The sequence below is a fragment of the Paralichthys olivaceus genome, chromosome 8 (genome assembly GCF_024713975.1).
Source record: "Paralichthys olivaceus isolate ysfri-2021 chromosome 8, ASM2471397v2, whole genome shotgun sequence".
NCBI lineage: Eukaryota > Metazoa > Chordata > Actinopteri > Pleuronectiformes > Paralichthyidae > Paralichthys > Paralichthys olivaceus.
In genome coordinates, this window is record NC_091100.1 from 27,234,635 (window position 1) to 27,259,543 (window position 24,909).

General features: G+C 42.5%; 1 protein-coding gene across 10 annotated transcripts in view; it reads right to left on the bottom strand.

Annotated features, from left to right (window-relative positions):
- Positions 1–24,909, bottom strand: part of glra3 (glycine receptor, alpha 3) — a 115,213-nt gene that overhangs the window by 76,005 nt on the left and 14,299 nt on the right. For 8 of the 10 annotated variants that reach the window (XM_069530103.1, XM_069530109.1, XM_069530107.1 and 5 more), the window contains one exon: positions 5,865–5,995. The exons of 1 other annotated variant lie outside the window; for it this stretch is intronic. In XM_069530103.1, the coding sequence (XP_069386204.1) occupies positions 5,865–5,995 (131 nt within the window). Of the gene's footprint in view, positions 1–5,864; positions 5,996–22,690; positions 22,827–24,909 lie in introns of those variants that run through there. One more of the 10 variants, XM_069530106.1, reaches the window with a different exon arrangement.

Here is a 24,909-nt window from a genome sequence, read left to right on the forward strand (position 1 = left end):
AACTTCTATTTCCAAATAATATCCCAATTTGGAGGTCAGGATCCACTGATGTGTGAAGTAATCGGTCCGATTGCTCTAAATACATAAATGTTATGGTGACCCTTCTCCAATGGGAAAGAATAAAGAAACGACTTGGTGAAAATAATTTAAATCTAATCTGAAGAATATAGCAGTCTAGGAATAAAGATTGTATATCTCAGAACTAGGAAGTTTTGTCATGTTGTCTAATACTGTTGTATGCAGCATTATCAGGTGTATTTGATGGGCAGAGATTTGATGTGCCATTTTCACATTATTCATCAAAGATGGCATCAAAGTTCTAAAGCCAGAAGAATGTTCTCCTGGTCGAATACAAATGATTGAATACAGTCCCAGTGCACTCTTATATGCATGAGTGGAAGCACATTGTGGCAGTCGACCATGCCATGGGGCTCTCACCACAGCAACCAGAGGCGCTCTCCCAGCTACCCCCACACTCGTCAACAGTGATGTCATCTCCACAGCCCAACATCTCACTGATTTCACACAATCTCATGTCTCACACACAACAGATTTCATGACAACTGATTCACTCAATTGCACATCACATGTGAGTTCAGGGCCAGACAGCTGTTATGAGAAGAAGTGGTATATAGACATGATGACACCAGAAAGGTTAAACCTAATAGATGTGTATTGAACAGAGGATACTGCTGTTTTGTCTGTCTTACTCTCTCCAATGCAGGAAAAGCTGTTCATTGGAGAACCTCCTAATGTGTCACAGAAACCAGCGAGCAGTAATTGCTGCAGTGCATGCATGTGGACCAGAATTTGCAAATCAACACACAATTAATCTCTGAACCAAATTCAACTCATCTTTCAGTTGTAGACCTGTTGAATGCATTATTTTCTGTTCCATTTGAAAAAGAAAGCCAAGTTTGATTTGCGTTCTCCCACAGTAGGTGTGGCTACACATGGACTCACTGTCCCCAGGGATAAAATGGGGCCTGAAAGTTGCGAGAGGGATCGCGAGAGTCCAGGTGAATTTCATGCCGCACTACAGGAGAACAGCTGGCTCAGCTTTATTGCAATATATTAATGATTTGATGATCTTTAGTCCATCAGAACAGGTCTGTAAAACAGACACCATTGTGTTACTTACATTTCTTGCAGAGAACGGGCAGAAAACCAGTTTACCTAAATTGCAATTTGCCAAACAGGAAGTGACTTATCTGGGACATGTGATTACAGCAGAGGGAAGATCCCTCTCTCCCAAACGTGTTGAAGCTATCCAATAATTTCCAAAAACCTGTCACTAAGAAACAAATCAATAACATTTATTAGGTATGATGTCATACTGTCAAATGTGGATTTCAAATTACTCAGAAAGAGAAGCTTCTCTCTCAGCCATGGTCCATGGACAAAATATGAGTGCTCAGGACAGACTGACTTGGAGTCCTGCAGCTGAAACGGCATTTGGAAAACTTAAAAGGTGTCTTAAATCAGACTCCTACACTTGGTTTGCCTCAAAAAGCAAGTTTTATGACAACTGTGCTTTGTCAACCAGAGGCAAATTGATACCCGTGGCATATTTTTCAACCAAGCATGATCCTGTCGCAGCAGGGCTGCCTCTCTGTCTAAGAGCAGTGGCAGCAGCAGAGAAAGCAGTGCTTGCCTACAACAATATAGTTTTTTCTTCTAATCTCACACTCATGGTTTCAAAGGCGGTTACACAGTTTCTTCATGTACAGAAAACATTCCATTTGTCTGCACGATGGCTAACCCTATCACACAACACTTCTAGAAATGCCTAACATCATGGTGAAAAGATGCATGCTTAATCCAGCTACATTACTTGTGACTGCATATGATGGAGATCCACATGCACTGAGGACATGTGTATACCCAGACCTGACTTGACTGACAGCCTATTGCAAAATGTTGACTTGGAGTTTTTCGTAGATGGTTCAGGTGCCTGAGATTCAGAGACTGGTAAACACAAATTTAGCCAGGTAGAGCAGTCATCCTCTAAGATACTGAACCCTGAATTGCCCCTAGATAGAAGTGCTGCACATAATTGCACTGTATGAATGTGTGTGTGAATAGGTGAATGGCGAACTGTACTGTAAAATGCTTTGAGTAGTCATTAATACTAGAAAAGCGCTATATAAATAATAATAATAATCATTTACATTTATTCTTTCCATTTTCTTTGTGTTTCGGAAAGCATAGCTTGTAGGTATATTTACAACCATAAACATATCCCGTGAGTGTGGTATGTTGTAGCTGTTATTTACATGCCTTTATGTTCATATGTATATTGTGTTTAAGGAGCAGTCAGTAATTGTCTTTTGTATAATTTCATTTTTACTGTTGTCTTAATTCTAAAAAATTGTAAAAGTAATTCTCAACTTTACTGAAGTCTGTTAGCTATTTCATGTATGGAAACACATATTGAGGACAGAATATAGATATCCACAATTCAGTTGAATGATTAATTATATTATATTAGATTAGATTCAACTTTATTGTCATTGTACAGAGTACAGGTACTGAGACAACGAAATGCAGTTTAGCATCTAACCAGAGTGCAAAATAGCAATAAAAGTGCAGAGTCTGTGCATATGTAAAGTGGAATAATTGAATAAATAGATATATACAGTAAGAGTTGGGTGTGAAAAAAAGAACATAATTGGGACTAGCAGCAATTGAGGTAGGTAAGTACGGTTAATACAGTAAAACAGTAACAGCAAAATAGTATTTTAAGTACAGGTAAAAAAGAAATTTTTGTGCAAATGTGCAATGTGCAAATGTTCAGTGGTTGTCACTTGTGTGGGGGTGAGGGTGGGGGGGGTACAGTGCAAATGATTAGTGGCTGGAGAGGTGTGCGGCAGTCAGCAAGGGGGGGAGTGGGAGATATAGTCTCAGGGGTGGGGGGGGCTATCTCCGTGGGGCAGAGTTCAGTAGGGTGACAGCCACAGGGATGAAGCTGTTCTTGAGCCTGCTGGTACGGGAACGGAGGACCCTGTAGCGCCTCCCAGATGGGAGGAGAGCAAACAGTCTGTGGCTGGGGTATGAGCTGTCCTTGGTGATGCTGCGTGCCCTCCGCAGACATCTCTTGCTCTGGACAGCCTCAATGGTGGGAAGAGTGGAACCGGTGATGCGTTGGGCAGTTTTCACCACCCTCTGCAGTCTTTTGCGGTCGGCGACAGAGCAGCTGCTATACCATGTTGTGATGCAGTTGGTGAGAATGCTCTCAATGGTACAGCGGTAGAAATTCTCCAGAATCTGAGGAGACAGATGGGCCTTCTTCAGTCTCCTCAGGAAAAAGAGGAGAAAAAACACCTCGCTGGTGTGCCTTCTTGACCAAAGATGAGGTGTTAAGGGTCCAAGAGAGATCCTCAGAGATGTGGACACCCAGGAACTTGAAGCTGGCAACACGCTCCACCTCCATCCCGTTGATATGGATGGGGGTGTGTGCGTCATCTTTCTTCCTGAAGTCCACAATAAGCTCTTTGGTCTTCATGGTGTTGAGGGCCAGGTTGTTGTCAGCGCACCACAGCGCCAGATGCTGGACCTCTTCTCTGTAGGCCGACTCATCGTTGTCGCTGATGAGGCCAATCACCGTTGTATCATCTGCAAACTTGACAATCGTGTTGGAACCGTGTACAGGTATGCAGTCGTGGGTGAAGAGGGAATAGAGAAGAGGACTTAGCACGCAGCCCTGTGGCACGCCTGTGTTCAGGGTGAGGGTTGAGGATGTGTGGTTCTCTAACCTAACGGTCTGGGGTCTGTTGGTTAGGAAGTCCAGTAGCCAGTTACAGAGGGAAGGGTTGATACCCAGGTGACTGAGTTTCATGATCAGTTTGGAGGGGATGACAGTGTTGAAGGCTGAACTGAAGTCAATGAACAGCATCCTCACATAGCTGTTTTTATTGTCCAGGTGAGAAAGGGCGGAGTGTAATGCCGTGGAGATGGCATCCTCCGTGCTCCTATTCTTACGGTAGGCGAATTGGAAGGGGTCCAGTGTGGGTGGTAAGCAGCGTTTGAGGTGAGCCATGACCATCCTCTCGAAGCACTTCATGATGGTGGGGGTCAGTGCAACAGGGCGGAAGTCATTGAGGCTCACTGCAGTGGAGTGTTTTGGCACCGGCACGATGGAGGTATTTTTAAAGCAGGCGGGGACAGAAGCTTGGGCCAAAGACAGGTTGAAAATGTCAGTAAAGACCTCAGCTAGCTGCACAGCACAGGCCCTGAGCACGCGTCCGGGGATGCCATCAGGGCCAGCGTGCATTTATCCTGCTCAGTGCAGCACACACGTCGGTGGAGGAGAGTGTTAGGGGTTGGTGGTCTGAAGTGACCACAGCCTTGATGGCAGCCTCCTGGTTGTCCCTGTCGAAGCGTGCATAAAAGCTGTTTAGCTCGTCAGGAAAGGAGGCAGCACTGTTTTGGGGGGTGGTGCTAGTGGGTTTATAGTCTGTTATGGCCTGGATGCCTTGCCACATGCGTCGGGGGTCAGAGTTGTTCTTGAAGTGCTCCTCGATCCTAAGCTTGTGGCAGTGCTTGGCCTGCTTGATGCCCCTCTTCAGGTCAGCCCTGGATGAACTGTAGGCCTGAGCATCACCTGACCTGAAAGCGGTGTCTCGTGCCTTCAGTAGTAGACGGACCTCTTTGTTCATCCATGGCTTCTGGTTTGGGAAGGTGGTGATGCGTTTAAGGGTGGTGACACTGTCGATGTTCATGTTAATGAAGTCCAGAACGGATGAGGCATAGGAATCAATGTTATATTATATTATATTATATTACTTAACTTTAACTGGCGTCAATTTAGAATATCTTGAATTAACTTTGAACTTGTCAGAATGGTGTTGTAGATATCATGACCTTAAATTATGAATAGCCAGAATCAAATTGTAGATATCTGCATGTGGAATTATCATCATAATAACTTGCAGATGTCTGTAATACATAAACATATAAAAACAGCAGATTTTTGACTAAACTGCTGGAAAGGGTCAAATGTAGCTTTTGTGTTTTTATCTGATTAATAATTGATGAATCGATTATCAAAATAATCGTTGACTTATGCAATGCCCTAGAAGGAAGAATATTTGGGTTTCTTAAAACCTCAATCATTGCCAGGATACCAGGCAATCACTTTACAAGAAAATAACTGTGAGCTTGTCTGTGAATGCTATCACTGTTGTGTTCAGTTGTGTTTGTATAGTTGTGTGACTGTTGCTTGAGTTTTTGGTATTGCTGTTGTCTTGTCTCGAATAAAAGCAAAAAAGTAGTTTGTTGCAGGTGCACTTTACTGCATTTTGCAGATGTTTCTCAACATCAAGTATCACACATAACACAAAACCTAAAAGGTCTTAAACATTTAAATGTGATGAAAAATTGCATATTAGGCTTTGGTATATTGGTGTACCTTTATAGAGAAAAATATAAAAACACAAAGAGACCCTGCCCTATTATATTGAGAAGGGAGAGAGAAAAGAATTGCAGAGGTACTCTATATGTCAGATTAAATTTTTATATCCAGTGCCTTTCTGTGAGCAATATTTTATTAATTAATTATTATTTAATTATCTATTGTACCATGTACTTAACATGTCCCCATATAAAGCCATTATTTCTTACAAAGGAATATTTGTTCAAATATTCCTATGAAAGAAATCTGGATTTGCTGGATATGCTAAACATTGTGTTTTGATGTTATTGTGAAGGCCGCTCATAAGGATCAGCTCATCACAAAGAGGTGATACCAGCAGCTGCCTCTCAAACAAACAAAAGCATTGTCTCCCTGTTACAGAATCTTTCCACAATCTTCCCATGGTGCCTCACAGGGCATGTCCACTTTGCAAAGATAACTTGGTTGGTACCTTTAAAGTTTGGTCTTATCCTTGCATCATATCCAGATGTCCTCCCCATCAGTTTGTCCAGAAAATCAGAGGGAGACATTGGGGCCTGCTGTGTCCTTCCAGAATTGTCCACCTCCTTACACTGACACACACTATCACAGAAACAAAACACAGAGTAATCATGTGTGTATCATTTTCACAGTAGAGTGTATGTGTTTTGCTACCACCGACCCATGCACAGCTCCACTAAGTCCACTTACAGTGGAACACAATTTATTGCATTTCAAGCTGTCTTTTGTGATATGTACATCAAGCATGTTGATATCGCAATTACGATACATTTTTGATATATCGTGCAGCCCTACATCAGGGTGTGCTGCGGCTGCAGTGTAGTTGCTAGACGTTGGTTGACAGAGCTTGGTATTGCATTATGGGTTTGGACAGTGCATACTGTTGCTTATAGGTGGTATTATGTTGACTTTTGGCCAGTAAATGTGTTCATGCCAAACATGTCTTGTGTAGATTGGACAATATAAATTCTGTAGGAGGAGTTCATTTAAATATAATGCCTGCAAATAGCAAAAACTAAGCAAAAATTGTACAGTACAATCAACATTTGCAACTTCCTGTTCAATTTAGGGTATGGGTCCAAAACGCTATGTTGTAAGTCTGGCTATGATACATATACTTACCGATTTTCATACATGTTGAGGAACATGCCACAAAACCCATATTGGAAGTAAATGTTTGTAATTTTCCGACGTGTTTGCCAAGTTTCATGAGTTCTCATGCATGTTTATCCTCCCAAAAACGGAAAACTTCCTGTTTCAAGTCGAAATGTCAAACTTTTATGTCACACCATGGACATCATGAGGAGTACAACTTTTCACCTTTTTAGATCAACACTTTATTGGCATTTACAGTATTGACAAGTATCTTATGGTAGAACAGTCAACATCAATATTAAGGTCTGTACTTCGCCCCAGCATCAGTGCAGTCTGCACCCATTCTGTATCATGGGATGGGGGTCCTCGAAGGGTGATGGTACAGTAAATGATTGGTACAATATCCCCGTCCCCCTTCTCATGGAGATATTGTACCAAACTTTTTTTTTTTTTATCTCCAACCAAAAATCTTGTATTTTGAGGCAGCTCAACAGAGTTAGCTTGACTCTAGTCTATTAGATGGATTCTATTTAGGATCTTAAATTGTATAAGCCTAGTTTCAAGTTCCCTCAACATCTTTTCAAGATTTACTATTTACTCCATCTCGACTACTGCAAGCCTGCCAGACCCGGCCATCCAACGACAGAACCACTCCATGCAACGCGGAGACCGCACATCTGCTTCTGGTGAAAACAAAGGTGGCGGTGTGTGTGTTAACGTTAACAACACATGGTGTACGGACGTACAGGTGGTCAAAAAACACTGTTGTGTGGACATTGAAGTGCTGATGGTGAAGTGTAGACCCTTTTATCTACCAAGGGAGTTCAGTGCTGTGTTTATGCTGGCTGTTTAGATCCCACCGTGGGCCGTCCGGACTACAGCGCTAGGACTACTACACAACATCATCAGCAAACATGAGATGCCGTGTTCGTCGTAGCCGGGGACTTCAACCACTGCAACCTCAGGACTACCAAAGTACCACCAACACGTGAGCTTTCTGACAAGGGACAACAACATCTTGGACCGTGTCTACAGCAACGTGAGGAATGGCTACAAGGCGGTATCCCGCCCCCATTTTGGACAGTCTGATCACATCTCTGTGTTCCTCTACCCAGCCTACAGGGCCCTTCTCAAACAAGCCCCCCCAGTGAGTAAAACTGTTAAAGTTTGGAATGAAGAGACTGATCTGGTGCTCCGGGACTGCTTCAGTTCTACAAACTGGGATGTGTTTAAGACTGCTGATTTGAAAGAGGACTGTTCTGTGGATTTAGAGGAATATGCATCTGTGGTTACCAGCTACATCAGCACGTGCATTGATGACATTGTCCCCACCAAGCACTGCAAAATATATCCAAATCAAAAACCCTGGATTGGGGTCACGTGATGCATTCTGACTGAGAGGATCGCTTTTGCTGACCTCCCGCTTCCTCAGCCAATAAATTGTATTTTTGACAGACTAAACCTCAATTATTTTGGCTACTTTTGCTGGGGAACATGTCCGACACTAAAGGGAATACTAATCCTCGAGAGGCAATGAGTAGAATTCGTCCCGTACCAAAAAAGCTGCTCTTGCCTAACACAGTGGCTAGCATGGATGACGGTGACAGCATGTCGTTTGAGGAAAGCGTGGCTAACACGGTTTCCAAAACTGTGACTGAAAAGATTGGCGCTCTCATGGAGCAGAAGTTCACCGAACTGCACTCTACCTTGGACAAACTAAGCAGCCGCGTCGAAGACAACACTAAGCGAATTAATGAGACCGAAAACCGCATTTCTGATGGTGAGGACTGCACAACCACTCTGGAAAATAAGCTAGCTGAACTCGAACAGAGAGTGAAGATCTTAACCTACCGGGCCGAGGACAGCGAGAACAGGAGCCGCAGAGATGACATACGAATCATCGGCCTCAAGGACGGTGCGGAGGGGAATCAGGCCGTCAGTTTTTTTGGGACTTGGCTTCCAGCCATGCTGGGTCTGGAGAACAAGCGAGGCTCAATTAAGATTGACCGGGCACACAGAGCCTTAGGCCCGCAGAAGAAAAACTATAATCGACCTGTTATTATCAAGCTGCACAATTTTAGTGACAAACAACGGATCCTTGCCGCTGTCCGAGAGAAGGACGAGATCACCTACCAAGGCGACAAGATTTACATCCGTCAGGACCTATCAGCCCAGGTGAGGGATGCCCGGCGTCAGTTCAACGGGGTATGTGAACCCCTCATCCGGAGAGGACTACGGTTCCAGATGCCTTACCTGGCCAGCTTATACTTCACCTTCAACAGGGAAGAACACTCCTTCAAGAGCCCACAAGAAGCGGAGGACTTTCTGAGCAAGAACGGTTAATTTCGAGCCCGGAATAAGAATAACTTTCAGTGTTTTTTTTTTTTTTTTACACGGTTTGCACAGCAGACAGTGACTGAACTTTTGCCGAATGGAAGATGGGAAATAGAGGACTGCAGTCTGTGTCTGACACGGGAACATCATCGCAGGAGATGAGTACTGGACGATTATTTCTCATAATGTAACTGGATTGATATTCTGACCGCTTAAATGGACCACTCGGTGTATGGACCTCATCTCTTGGGAGTTTACTTTCAGAGCTACAAGATGTGAGTGAGGCCCTCTCTCTTGATTTGGTACACGTACCTGTCGTTAATTGTTGACGCTTACATTTTTTGATTTTCCCCTAATCTTATTTTTATTTAGATATTCTGGATTTACACAGTTTATTGATATTTTGGCTCTGATCAGATCCTACAACGGCTACCAGTGCAGCGTTTGCTCTCCTTTTTTAAATGTTTTTTTATATTATTTACTTGCTCACTCTTTTCTGTGATACATGCATGCTCGGGTAATATGCCTGCGTTTTGTTTTCTCGATGATATCTAATTACTTAGAATCTACGGTTTGATCACATGGGTTGTTTGGCTGGGGGGCGGGAGGGTTGCAGAGGACGGGCATCAGCAGCGGGATGCAGGTGGTTACTCCTGCAGCTAGTGTGGTTTTTTCTCTCACAGGCGCGAGGATACCTCTCTGCCTCACCTACACTAAGACTTTTAATGCCTTTGTAAGGTTGTTCTTTGTTCTTGTTCTCCCTTTTGGGGAGCTCTATTTTGTTCAGGGTTCTGAACCACCGTTTTGGGAGGGGTTTTCACAGACAGCCTTATTTATTGTGTTATTTTCATTTTTACAGTGTATGTTTGACTCCAGTTCTTTATTGATTACCAGATCATTTGCTGCCCTTTCTCTTCTGTGTTTTGTTAGTGGCTGCATAGAATACCTCTAACTATACGAAGGGCTTAGTTTTGCATGAGTGACCTTAAGATTGTTTCACTTAATGTGAAGGGCATTAATCATTTCCTTAAAAAAGAGAGATGCCAAATTGCCTTTCTCCAAGAAACCCACCTTTCAGACCTGGAACATACAAAACTGAGGAGAAGCTGGGTGGGCCAGCTATTTTGCTCTTCTTATAACTCCAAAAGTAGAGGGGTTGCAATTCTCCTAAATCACTCCCTGCCTTGTACCCTTGATAAAACAATTTTGGATAAGGAGGGACGTTATGTACTTCTGTCTGGCTATCTTTACAGAGAACATGTCAATTTTGGTTGTATATGTGCCCCGACGATATATAAAGCCTCTTTTATTCCACAGCTTATTTCAGATTTGGCAACATTCGCTTCTCCATACTTACTTCTAGGAGGTGACTTTAATTGTATATCTGACCCAAATGTTGATATACCCACCCCCCAATTTACTCTCTCAAAGAAAAGTACAAAAATGGGCGAATTTTGTAAAGACTTAGATTTATATGATGCTTGGAGGGTGCTACACCCCTTAGATAAAGACTACACATTCTTCTCAATCCCCCACCAGGTTTTTTCCAGAATAGACTACTTTTTGTCTTCAAGGACAGGTTTGGGCAGAATATTGAATTGTACAATTGGTACCAAGTTTCTTTCTGATCACTCCGCTGTCAGTATAACTATCTCTCCCCCTTACAGAGATCCAGACGGCAAGTACTGGAGGCTTGACCCTACCCTACTAAGTAATCATTCTTTTACTTCTTTTAGTATATTACATCTGAGTGGCAACAGTACATTTCTATAAATAAATCTCCAGATATTAGTCGTTCTACACTTTGGGAAGCTGGCAAAGTATATATACGTGGGGCTATTATATCCTATACGTCAAAACAGAGGAAAGATTCCCTCAAAAGACAGTTGGATTTAGAGAGGACAATAAATAATCTAGAAGGTCAGTTCAAGAAATCTTACAGCAGCCCTCTGGCAAAACAGCTGGATGCAGCTCACTCTGCCTTAAATCAGCTCCTAACCAGGAAAGTAGAGACAGATTTTTTTTTGCTAAACACAGACTATTTGAATCAAGCAATAAACCAGGATGGTTACAAGCTCGCCTTGCCCGTGGTAAAACTGAGCCCAATGTGATCCCTTCTCTCATGGACAGAAATGGAGTGAGGCGCCTCACTTCATCTGATATAAATGAAGTAACTGTTTTATAAAGATCTCTATAGCTCTGAATGCACAGCCTCTTCCGAGACCAGAGCAAAATTTCTTAACAAGATAAAACTACCGGCTCTTTCAGATGTACAGAGAGCAGATTTATGCAAGCCAATTAGTAAGTACTCTTAAGGGAGGTAAGGCTCCAGGACCAGGCGGTTTCGGCCCTGAAATTTACAAAACTTTCGGTAAGGAACTAGTCGGTCCCCTTACAGATATGTTTTTAAACTCCTTTAATAGGGGTTCTCTCCCCCCTTCACTGAGTACTGCTAATATCTCGTTCATTCTGAAGGAGGATAAGCCTCCTGACGTGTGGTTCCTATAGACCGATTAGTCTGATTTCTGTGGACAGTAAACTGCTATCAAAACTCCTGGCCAGGCACCTGGAGAAATAACTCCCCACACTTGTAAATCCAGATCAGACAGGCTTTGTTTATGGACACTATTCAACCAGCAATGTGAGAAGGCTCTTGAATATTATACAATTTACTTCACAATGCAAACAGAGGGCACTGGCCGTCTCTCTAGATGCAGAAAAGGCCTTCATAAGGGTTGAGTGGGGTTATCCGTTTGACGTTCTGGGGAGATTTGGTTTAGGGGTGGACTTCCTTAAATGGATCCAAACCATATATCATTCACCTACAGCTGCTGTCATAACTAATGGACGACGTTCTGAACCCTTCCCAATAGCAAGGGGTGTCCGCCAGAGGTGCCCTCTGTCATGGCAATTCTGCAATCCCACTCTGACAACGAGGAACGAGACAAAAATCTCTTACAGTATTGTCACACTTTAATGCTCAGAGCATGGTACACAAGACAAAGGTTCGTTTGTAATATGCACACCGATGGGAAGCTGTTCTTGCTCTTTTACATTTGGCTCGTTCCTCCCCTTCTGGTTGAGGTTGTTTCTGAGCAAAAGGTCAGGATCTTCTGATGACATCAGGGCAACAATGCCTTAGTTGAGGCAATCAGGTGAAGATTCAATCAGCTGCACAGGATTCAGCATGATCAAGGTTACATTGTAAAGATTCAATCATGATCAGTCACAGAGGAAATGAACATGAGTACATTCTGCATGATCAACATGTAACATTTCCTTACAGAAGCTCGACTGGTCTTTTACTTACCTAAATTCACTCACGCTGCTCCACCCCTCTACTCCTTTCACTGGTTACCGGTGGCTGCCTGCATCCATTTCAAAACACTAGTACTTGCATACCATGCTGTGAACAGATGGTCAAACCTTGCACATTGGCTTGCTGTTCCCTCACTGTGAGTTAACCACTCAACAAAATCACAAATGTTTGCTGTCCTGGCTCCTAAATGGTGAAAGGAGCTCCCCATTGACAGCAGAAAGTCTACACATCTTCCGCCGCAGACTAAAGACAGATCTCTTTCAACTACACCTTGGGGAACAAGATGATAGTTACAGGATGTTATCAGGAAACCCGAAAGGAGGCTGGATTTTCAAAATAAAAGCCTTCAGTTAGTTACAGGATGCTACCAGGAAGCCTGAACAGAGCCTGGATTTTCAAAATAAAAGCTGCTGAATGGTAATAAGTGAGGGTCCATCATTTTGAAGATCCAGCCTCAATTAGAGAGAGATAACTCGGTATGTTTTGATTTAGCAGCAGCAGTAAAAAGCAAAAACAAATCTCTTGGCCTCACTTGGTGTTGAACTCATATCCACTGATTTAAATCAGAATGTTGACAGCTGTGAAAGTTGTAATCTTAAAGAGTTTAACTGTCACCCTCTGACCCCCCCTGCTCTGTGTGTGTATCACGTTGCCATGGCACTCACTCACTGATTATTGCACCTGTTCTCTCCCCACTGGGAAAGAGACAGATCTAAGCTCTAGTGCAGCCCTCCTACAAATTGATCCTAAAACTATAAGTCCTATCTATGAAATAAAATCACTGTGAGAATCCCAAGACTTTGCCGAACACACAGTTATATTATTGGTTAGAGTTAAGAAATGTGACCATTGAAATTTCCTCAAAAAATGTACATTAGACCCAATAGAGAGAAAATTGAACCAAAATTGAACCACCCCTAGCACACCCCTACCATTTTTTGTATATGTCGGTCCAATGGGGTGCAATACTCTGTTGATACTCACATGTATTTTGAGGGAGATTGAACAAAGTACACTGAAGTTACAGCAGTTTCCTGTGTCGCGGTGAGAGGTTCAAATCTGACGCCACACCACTGACATTGTGTTCGATGAAAACTCAAAGTTGGAATAGGACATGTCTTGAGACGCTTCTTACAAAGTTGGAAATGGTTGCAGGAAAATGGATGAGGAGGGCAACATCAAAGGGTAAGACATGAAAAAAACAGACATCTCCTGGCTTTGTGATTGTAAGTCATGATGTCCGTGTAGGTGCCAAAAAGGGCAATTAATTTGCCTGAAAAATAATAACTGAGCAGCCCCAATCACCTGGTGTGGCCACAGATGAGGGGGGTCGGGGGCCAGGCAAAACAGTTTTGTGTGGCGTTCATTTTGGACAATGGACAGTGGAGTTATGACAACTCTGTCTCCTTTGGCGAAGGATCAACCTTTGCCACATCTCAATGTTTATATGGTTTAAGGAATGTAAATTCTGACCATATTCTTGCTCATTTGAGCTGTATATTGTAAAGCAGCCAGAAGCAGTGCATCAAAAAATTAAACATCGACAGCAGGTGGTGCTGTGATGATGAGTGAATATTAACACATGGATCTGTTTAAGGCAGGACTGTGATCGTGTGAATGAGTTTTGAGGCTGATTGGACAATGTACAGAGGAGTTATAATAAATCCCTTAAAGTTTTGACACCATGCCACTGTGATGCACGATAAAAAATCAAAGGGTAGTTTTAATCTCCATGTTGTTGAGATGACACTAAGAATTTAAAGTTGATCTAATGAAAGCTCAAGGAGGAGTTCCCTCAGATACATGTGTAAATAGTCAAAAATGGCCGACTTCCTGTTTGGTCTAGCATATCGATCCAAGATAGTTTTTTGTTTGTTATGGAAAGACACATGTCCCTACCGATTTTTGCACGTTGTACAATCGTGGTGCCGGGACTACACTTTAGGGGGTGCTCTTCAGCTATTTTACAACGCCCATTTCTTAAAACCATATGAACGTCTTCAGGGGGGGCTATTGTTTCACAAATGTAATTTGAGGGAGATTGAACAATGTACATTGAGGTTACAGCATTTTCGTGTGTCATCGCAACTTGTTGAAATTTGACGCCTAGCCACTATCATGGTGTTCAACGTTTGACATGGTTGTGATTAATGGCTAAGGAGGAATTATTCAAAGTGTAAGAAACAAGACATTTCCTGTTGCCACCAGGAGGCGCTGTGATTCTAAGTCATGATCTCCGGGACTCTTGGCTTACATGTCCAACTTGGAGTAGATTGCACTGTGTATTTCTGAGATACAACAACCTTGTGTTTTGATGGCATGTAATCAAACTTTGACGCCACACCACGGTCACACAGTGTGATGAAATCTCAAAAATCAAGGTAGTTTTAATCTCCATCTTTCTAAGATGACATTCACTGAATTTGAAGTTGATCTGATGAAAGCTCTAGAAGGAGTTTGTTAAAATACACGTGTACTAAATCCAAAATGGCCGACTTCCTGTTGCGTCAATCAAATTGGCTGCCCCAGACTTTTTTTTTTGTCGGGTCAGGATACACGTGTACCAGATTTCATGAAGATCGGTTAAAGCAGACGGAATTGCTGTTTTTTAGGGGGCCCTGTTGAGCCATTTTGCCACGCCCATTTCAAATAACTTCAGAATATGAAGTAAAATCTAGAATATAATTTAAAATTCTCCTCCTCACCTACAAGGCCCTAAATAATATGGCAGCATCATACCTTAAAGAGCTCATAGTACCATATCACCCCACTAGAGCACTGCGCTCCCAGAATTCAGACTTACTTGTTGTCCCTAAAGTTTTGAAAAGTAGAGTAGGAGCCAGAGTTTTCAGCAATCAGGCTCCTCTCCTGTGGAATCATCTCCCAGTTTCAGTTCGGGAGGAAGACACCCTCTCTATGTTTAAGGGTAGGCTTAAAACATTCCTTTTAGATAAAGCTAATAGTTCGAGCTGGTCCAGGCTTGTCTTAGATCTGCTCTTAGTTATGCTGCCATAGGTTTAGAATGTCGAGGGACACATGGAGCTTCTCTTTCCTCCTCTCCCTCCTTATCATATCAATACAATCATACAATATGTCTCCTCAGATACTCTACCATTACTGACAATAATTCCTCAATTCATTTACCTTCCATCATGTTACAAACTGTTTACTCTAATCAATGCTGTAATTACTCAATTTCTCTGACGTTCTCAATTACACATGGCATCCATTGCACTTCTGTCTGTCATGGGAGAAGGATACTTCCCATGTGGCTCACTCTGAGGTTTCTACGTTATTTTTTTCCCTGTTAAAAGGTTTTTTTGGTAGTTTTTCCTTACTCTTGTTGAGGATTAACGGAAGAGGAGCCATTGTTAACATTAACAAATTTTAATCTATCTGATTAATACGACTTAAACCAGCCTGATGCCGTTCCTTTAATCCCTACATGTTGTCCAAGTCTCTGTAAAAGGGTCTTATGATCTATTGCAGTGGTCTACAACATTTTCAAGCCCAAGGTCACTTTTTATTCCAAATATAAGCCAACAATTAGGACCCCAATATCCTCCCAAAAAAGCACTTAGGAGGGTCATATGAATTATTTTTGCAACTTCTGTTAAAGGCTCAATGTACGACCATAAATATGCACAAACAAAGGCAGTTATGCAACTCTATCTATTCACTGTACCATATACACATTAATATCAATTCATATTTCCACCATCTGCTCAATGCAAATATATTTCTAAATCTTGACTGAAGGCCTTCCAGCAAACAATTACTATCCAAGTACTATCTGTTCAGCAATAGCCTTTTCAAGGATTTTGAAAATGAAGGAAAAGTTTGATATAGGTCTATAATTAGATAAAACATCTGGATCAAGAGTGGGCTTTTTAAGTAGAGGTTTAATTACAGCTACCTTAAAAGTTTGTGGTACATAGCTGGTTAACAAAGATATATTAATCTGATTTAATATGGAACTGTCAATAAGAGGAAAAACTTCCTTAAAATGTCTAGCTGGGACAGAGTCTAATAGACAAGTTGTTGGTTTAGAGGATGAAAGATCTATCAAAGAAAAGGTGTATATAATGTAAATCTGGTGCTACAGGAAGTTCTATGGTTTCTCTGCTAGATGATGTATCTGTATTGATGGTAAGGAAGTGTTGAATTTTTTCCCTGATGATTATAATTTTAATTGTTAAGAAGCTAGAGGTACTCCCTGTTAATGAGGGAGTTTTTCCTCTCCAGAGTCGCCAAAGTGTTGCTCATTGTGGGAACTGTTGGGTTTCTCTATATTAATAAGATTTTAAGGTCTTGACCATCTATGAAAAGTGCCTTGAGATAATGTATATTATGATTTGGCACTATACAAATAAAACTGAATTGAATTGGCTTGGGAAGATGACCTCAACATTGGAAAAATATAGAAGATAACAAACCGATTAATTCAGAATTTTTCAATTGAAGATATTCTACGTAAATAAGATAGTAACATATTTCTATCTGTTTTACATTGCCTAAAACCTCTTTCTTCAAACTTCATTGTGATAAGGTAACAAGTAATTAACATGCTCAGACTAACAATTTCCTGAGGATTATGCATCAGCATCCATCTGAAAACAATATATCAACTGTGTTTTAAACTAAGATGCTAAAAAAACCCAGCCCAGTCTGGGAGAGGTTTGGTTTTGAAGTGCTGACAGAATTATTTATCACTAGCTCTCTGATTATGCAACAAAACATCCCCATGATGCTGACACGAACAGACAGAGAGAAGAGGCCTTTAGCATTTCGCCATACAGAGAGTTGTGAGGAGACTTTGGTTTATCCCTATGATTATGTAACAGCATAGCAAAAAGCATTCTTAGCAAAATTGAACAGGAAAGAAACATTACCACGAATCCATGATTGTAGGGTATGATTAGTATACTAGTCGGAGCGAAATGTATTACAGGGCTTTTCAGACCCTGAAAGTGTACCCACTTTTTTATTAGAGATGTCCACATCTATAAATGCATCCATAAATACAACCATTTTCCTGTACATCTGCTTGGACTGAAAATCAGTTTTATAATCTTATATCTGCTGACAGTTTTTTAAATTTTGGCTCTATAAAGATGATCACAATGTGCATCAATGCAGCATTCTAAGATTAATTTGATCATGTATATTAGAAATAGTTAAATAACTCATGCTTCTTTGCATGAACTAGAGTGTGGCACATTGGTGTGCAGATGTCATCTCGCATTAACTTACTGTATCTCAGCACAGCTGTTACACTTTGCACTGAAAAACCTTGGAGAATAAACTAGCAAAATAGGAAGCAGAAAAGGAAAAAAATGCCAGGGGGTTTGGGAAGTAGCAATTCAAACAAAAAGAAGAGAACATCACGGATGCAATTGATTTTGTAAGTTCTAAGCACCACAAGCTGTGAGATATAAAGACAAAACATTTGTTTGAATTCAATTAAATTGAAATCGTATTTGCACAGGTCGGCAACGAAGAATCAGTCCGGAGATAAATGCTGGAAAGTCTTGCATGAAGGCGTAGAACAATCTGGCAACTGACTGAGAGTGGAGCTGGTGAATATATACTGGGCTGATTGCAGGTGATGAGGAGCAGCTGTGTTGGATTGGTGAGAGGGTGTGGCTAGGCTGGTAGATGAAGCAGGCGGAGTCCATGGAAAAGTACTTAGGGGTGGAAGGATGGGAGACTGACTGAGAGGTGGGAGGATGGGAGACTGACTGTGACACATATTCCCTGAAGTAGTCCCAACTTTAACTTGTAACAAGATTTAAGATGTTTATTTGTCATATACACAATAACAGACACAGCGGTTTATTTTTGGGTAATGAAATTCTTACTTTGCATCTGCCCAACCAAAGAACTGTGCTTACTAATATAAAAAGAAAAACAGAAGAAAATATATATAAAATACAAAATATAAAATATAAAGTGCATATGCAATGCAAAATATATAAGTAGAATGAAAAATAAACATAATTAAAATAAAAAATAAGATAACAGATGACCGATCAAAGTGAAATATAATGGCAATTCAAACAATGTGCATAGTAGATGTAATGTGCAATGTCTTGTGCAAAATTGCAAATATAGAGGTAGATGGTGGTTATGGTCCGTGGTTCAAGAGCCTGATGGCCTGGGGATAAAAACTGTTTGTCAGTCTAGTAGTCCTTGCTTTCACACTCCTGTAGCGTCTGCCAGATGGTAGGAGTGCGAATAGTCTGTGTTGTGCGTGAGTGTGGTCCCTGATGATGCTCTGTGCCCTTTTTGTAACCCGGGAGTTGTAAGTGTCCTGTAATGGGGGAGGGCAGCTCCACAGATGAACTGTGCCGTTTTAATGACACACTGGAGATCCTTTCTGTCCTGGGTTGTGCAGTTGCCATACCACACAATGACGGAATTCGTCAGGACGCTCTCCACTGTACACCTGTAGAAGTTACTGAGGAGTTTGGTGGACAGTCCAAATTTCCTCAGCTTCCTCAGGAAGAAGAGTCTCTGTTGAGCCTTCTTGATGGTCTGCTGTGTGTTGTATGTCCAGGTCAGGTCCTCACTGATGTGAGTTCCAAGGAATTTAAAGGTTTTCACCCTCTCCACCTGTGTCCCGTCGATGTGCAGTGGGGCGTGCTGGTCTCTCCTCCTCTTCCTCGGGTCCATAATCATCTCCTTGGTCTTCTCAGCATTCAAGGAGAGATTGTTTTCCCGGCACCAGGAAACCAGCTGAGCCACCTCCTCCCTGTAGGCTGTCTCTTCTCCACCGGTGATCAGCCCAATGACGGTGGTGTCGTCAGCGAACTTGACGATGGTGGTGTTGCTCTGGGAGGGGATGCAGTCGTAGGTGAAGAGGGTGTACAGGAGCGGACTGAGTACACAGCCTTGGGGGGTCCCTGTGCTCACTGTCTTGGTGCTGGATGTTCTTTTACCGACTCTGACAGCCTGGGGTCTGTTTGTGAGAAAGTCCAGGACCCAGCAGCAGAGGGAGGTTGTCAGTCCAAGGGTGGAGAGCTTCTCAGTCAGTCTGCTGGGGATGACGGTGTTGAAGGCTGAACTGTAATCCACAAACAGCATTCGAACATAGGTGTCCTTGTGTTCCAGGTGTGAAAGGGCTGTTTGGATGGCTGAATTGACGGCATCGTCAGTTGAACGGTTCTGACGATATGCAAATTGAAGGGGGTCTATTGTGTCAGGGATGTCCTTTTGGATGTGTGACTTGACTATCCTCTCAAAATACTTCATTACAACTGAAGTAAGTGCAATTGGGCGATAGTCATTCAGGCATGTGATATTGTTTTTCTTTGGGAGGGGCACTATGGTGGTGGTCTTAAAACATGTGGGCACAGATGACATGGAGAGTGACAGGTTGAAAATGTCTGTGAAGACCTCTGCTAGCTGTGTGGAGCAGGCCCTCAGGGCACGGCAAGCTGCCTTTCGGGGGTTAGTCCTCCTGAAGACCTTGCTCGCCTCGGCTATGGTCACAGTGGGTGAAGAGCTCTGTGCTGCCTCTGCTGGTAGAATCCCTCTACGTTGGTTGGTGTTGAGGGTGTCGAAGCGTGCATAGAACTCGTTCAGCTCATCTGGTGATGTGTTGGGGTTGGCTGTGACCCTGCTGTTCTTCTGCTGGAAATTAATGATGTGTTGCAGGCCCTGCCACATGTGTCTGGAGTCTGAGGTGTTGTAGTAGCCTTCCAGCTTCAGTCAGTACTGCCTCTTGGCTTCCTGATGGATCTGCGTAGGTCATATCTGGCCTTTTTGTATCCATTTGTGTCACCAGAGGCAAATGCATGCAGCATCAGAATCAGAATCAGAAAAGCTTTTATTGCCAAGTAAGTTTGCACATACATGGAATTTGTTTTGATGTTGTTGGTGCATGTCAGGCATCTCTAAATATAACAAGATAAAAAAATCAAGTATTAAAATTTAACAATATAAATATAAAAATATATACACAGTATGTTTTTTTAAGGTAAAAAAAAAGAAATAAGAAGAGCAGTACAGCTGAGTAATTATAGTGTTCACAGTATGCAGAGTATTTCCAATATTAGTATATAGCTGAGCGTTAATGTAACGCATAGAGTTGTGAATGCAGTGTCAATGTGACATATGGAGGCAGAGGTGGAGTGTGAAAGAGTGTCAGGGTGGGTTCCGGGCCTTGTTGATAAGGCTAGTAGCGGATGGGAAAAAACTGTTCTTGTGGCGTGAGGTTTTGGTCCTGATGGACCGCAGCCTCCTGCCAGAGGGGAGTGTCTCAAAGAGTTTGTGACCGGGGTGGGAGGGATCAGCCACCATCTTTCCTGCACGCTTCAGAGTCCTGGAGGTGTACAGGTCCTGGAGCGACGGTAGATTGCAGCCAATCACCTTCTCTGCCGACCAAATGACATGCTGCAGTCTGCCCTTGTCCTTGGCAGTGGCAGCAGCGTACCAGATGGTGATGGAGGATGTGAGGATGGACTCAACAATGGCTGTGTAAAAGTGCACCATCATTGTTTTTGGCAGGTTGAATTTCTTCAACTGCCGCAGGAAGTACATCCTCTGCTGAGCTTTCTTGATGAGGGAGCTGATGTTCAGCTCCCACTTGAGGTCCTGGGAGATGATAGTTCCCGGGAAGCAGAAAGATTCCAGATTGTCAATTGTGGAGTCACAGAAGGTGATGGGGGCAGGTGAGGCTGATCTCTTCCTGTAATCTACAACCATCTCCACTGTCTTTAGAGCGTTGAGCTCAAGGTTGTTTTGGCTGCACCAGTTCACCAGATGGTCTACCTCCAACCTGTAGGCAGACTCGTCACCATCAGAGATGAGACCAATGAGAGTGGTGTCGTCCGCCAGCGTCAGAAGCTTGACAGACTGGTGGCTGGAGGTGCAGCTGTTTGTGTACAGGGAGAAGAGCAGAGGAGAAAGAACACAGCCCTGGGGGATCCGGTGCTGATGGTCCGGGAGTCTGACACATGTTTCCCCAGCTTCACGCGCTGTTTCCTGTCAGACAGGAAGTCAGTGATCCACCTGCAGGTGGAGTCAGGCACACTCAGCAGGGAGAGCTTCTCCTGGAGCAGAGCTGGGATGATGGTGTTGAAAGCAGAGCTGAAATCTGAAAAGGGGCTTAGAGAGCACCTTCACCTGCACCACAGAGTCAGCACAGATGAGATCTGTTAGCTGATTGATCCTCATGCTTGAAAAGGCAGCAGCAGAGCTGCCTCCAGAGAACACACACACTGGGGAAGAGACTGGGTGAAGCTAATGGTCCAGCCGAAGGTGCTGGACCCTTTAAGTTCAATGTTTTGTCAGTTCTTTTGGCATGCAATAAAAAGATGTTGCTGAGCACGCAATGGTTGGACTGGTTCATCTCTGGCTGTCGTGGTGGGAACCCCGTGGCATGGTCTACTGCCACAGTATTCATGCCTTTAATGTCATCACACAATGAAGCATGGCAAAATTACAGCAGTTGCCACTGAAAGGTGCATTCAGTAAAAAAATTAATAAATATAAGAATAAAATAAACATGTTTACAGGACGCTAAAAACTATACAAAATAGTGCCAAGAGAGGTGCAAGAGGAGGTAGCTGTGGTTGATTGTAGTGCAAAGTAAGTAGTTAGGGTTGGATTGGATAGGAGTTATTTTATTGAGTTCAGTGTTCTGACAGCCCATGTATAGAACCTGTTCCTCAGTCTATTAGTTCTGCAGTCTAGGCTAGACTACTGCAACTCCTCATTATCAGGATGTCCCAGCAGATCCTTAAGAACCCTTCAGCTAGTGCAGAACACTGCTGCGCGAGTACTGACAGGAACCAGAAGATAGGATCACATTACTCCTGTCTTAACTTCCCTTCACTGGCTCCCTGTTCAACAGAGGATAGATTTGAAAATCTTCCTACTGACCTACATGGCGCTCAACAATCAGGCCCCATCCTATATTAAAGAGCTCATTACCCCTTACTTCCCCCACAGACTACTTCACTCCCTAAACTCTGGTCTCCTTGTTGTGCCTAGAGTTACTAAGAGTAGAATGGGTGGTAGAACTTTTAGTCACCAAGCTCCTCTGCTGTGGAACCAGCTCCCACTCTTAGTGGGAGGCAGACACGGTCTAGACTGCTGGGGGATCACCCATCAGGCACCAGAAACCAGCACCTTCTCTCTTCTTCTCTCTCTGCTAGGCCTGGGACGATAAGAAATTTTGCTGGACGATATATTGTCCCACAAATTATTGCCGATAAAAGATATTATTGTCAACATGATAATATATCATAATAATGCACACCCTTTCAAATACAATAAACTTTTATTTCTCTGTGTTTTTTACCATTTTAATTGTAATTTCAAGAACGTTTAAATATCCTAAATAAATAAAACAAACAAAAAACAATAAACAAAAAATAAAATGGACTCTTTCTGTTAGCAAAAATTGCACTTGAATAAAAAACACAACCAAAAACAATAAAATAGACCCCGTCTCTGTTAAGAAAAACAGCACTCAAATATAAAACCACACACAAACCAATCGTCCGTGTTGATGGGCTCACCTTGCTCATTCGGTTTGAAGTCGAAATATTCCCACACCGGGGCTGTGGCATTTGGCTTTACAATCATCTTTTTTCCTCGCGTTGCTCCGCACGACGCTCACTTGCTGCACTCTGTGTGTGGAGCCAATGCTAGCGGCCTCGCCTCCCCCCACAGAGACAAAGAGACTGGATGATTGACAAGAGGGTTCACTCCGTTCATTCCACAACATACGCCTCCAGGTGCTGAGACCAAGCACAGAGTGAACCCTCTTGTCATCCAGCCTGCTTGGAGGCGTGAGACGAGGAAAACAAACACGCATGCACATGGCGATATATCGAGGTCGGAAAAAATGATTGAGTTCGTTTTAATTTATCGTGCGATTAATTGATTTATTGATTATCGGCCCAGGCCTACTCTCTGACTTGTTTATGCCTTTGTATCTTATTACATGTCTCTAATCCTAATAATATAAATACAAACCATTTACCATTTAATACATGTACCGTTGTGGTTAAAGAAGGCAGAGGAGTGACTGAACATCAAACACACTGGGCAGGAGAGAGCAGGGGAGTGAGAGGGACAAGCCATTGCTAGCTGCTAAAGCTAAGTTGCTAGCTAACACCAGACAGGAGTAGCGTGTAAATCACTGTGAAATAGTGAACAAGTTGTGAAGAGAGGGAGAGATATAAGTGTGAAAAACATTACGAGTGTGTGACAGTGGGTCAGATAATAGCAGAATTATGAGAGATGAAGAGCAGCAATTAATACACAAAAACCAATGAATACCTAAAGTGACACAATACGCTCACGTCAGCTGATTACATACCATGATTACATACAGCTGTTTACACTTCTGATCTCATCTATCTTGGTTGTAAGAGAGCTGGAGTTGGCAAAGCACAGACCAGCACATGCCAACTTGAAGGGAAATATCACTTCAATTACACCATCTGGTATCTAAAAATGTTTTCTTTCCTGAGGTTTTTGCTAATTATTTAGAACCATCCAAAACCTACTGGAACAACATCAATTCTGCATGGATGAAGTATTTCCATGTTTTTACCTGTGGCCAAAAAGGAAAAATCAAACTGGGCCAATCCCTGATTTTAGTCATGAAAGATGGAGGGATGTCTGTGAACCCCCACCACAACATAATTGAGTATTCGCCTGGGGCTTGTCATCTTGGCTCTTCTGTGTGACTGACAATGCAGATGGAATAGAGTCATTAGTTAGTGCACTGACATAAGCACAAATTATCTTCAATCACTGCTCTCCAGATTTAGAATATGCCACCACTGCTGCAGGCCCTTTCATTTTCACCTCAAACATAGGCCATTGTGTCTAGCAGGATTCAAAAATGCATAATTTATTAATGCATAATGTACCACAGTTGTAGGATATTTCTCATGGGGGATTTCAAACATGCAAATGGGAGGACTGGCTTAACCCAAGTACACACAGCTTTTCAGTGAGCAGATATCCAGCGGGCAATGGGCCTTTGGAAAACACATATAGACACATTAGACATTTGTGTTTCTCTCTGCATACCCGTCCTCAGTTCATGATGCTGATTTCAGCCAGAGAGCAGAGGCCAAGAAAATAGAGGATAGGGACAGTTAGGGTCTTACATATAGGCATTGTCTTCTATAAAAGTAGTCCTGTGTACCCAAATAAATAACAGTGAAGCCCTGCATGCTCCCGCTCCTGCAAATATTTCACAATAAACAAAAGAATGTAATCCGTCAACAGAAATGCTGTAGTGCTTTTATTTTGAAATGCCAAACAATGTGTTGCAAACATATATGTTTGTAACATAAATTCAACAAATAAACATTATCTTATTATTGTGAAACACAATGTATTTACAACACTTACTGAACCCGTTTCAAAGTAAAAGCACTCCAGCATTTCACTTTCTGAATCCATTCATCTGTACTAATGGTGCGTTGATTGATGCGACACCAGCGACCATGTATCGCGCTGGCTGATCCTGATAGTAATGACAGATCCTGTATCGTGTTGGCATCTGCTGGTGGATCCTGATGGACTAGGAGGGCATCTGATCATGATGTTATATCCTGTTCTTGGTGGCTGCTGATTGTGGACTATGATTACAACAAGACTGCTTGATACAATTTGTCAACTCAGATATACTACCATTATTGACATTAATTCCTCAAATCATTTACCTTCCATTATGCTACAAACTATTTATTCTAACCAATGTTGTAATTACTCA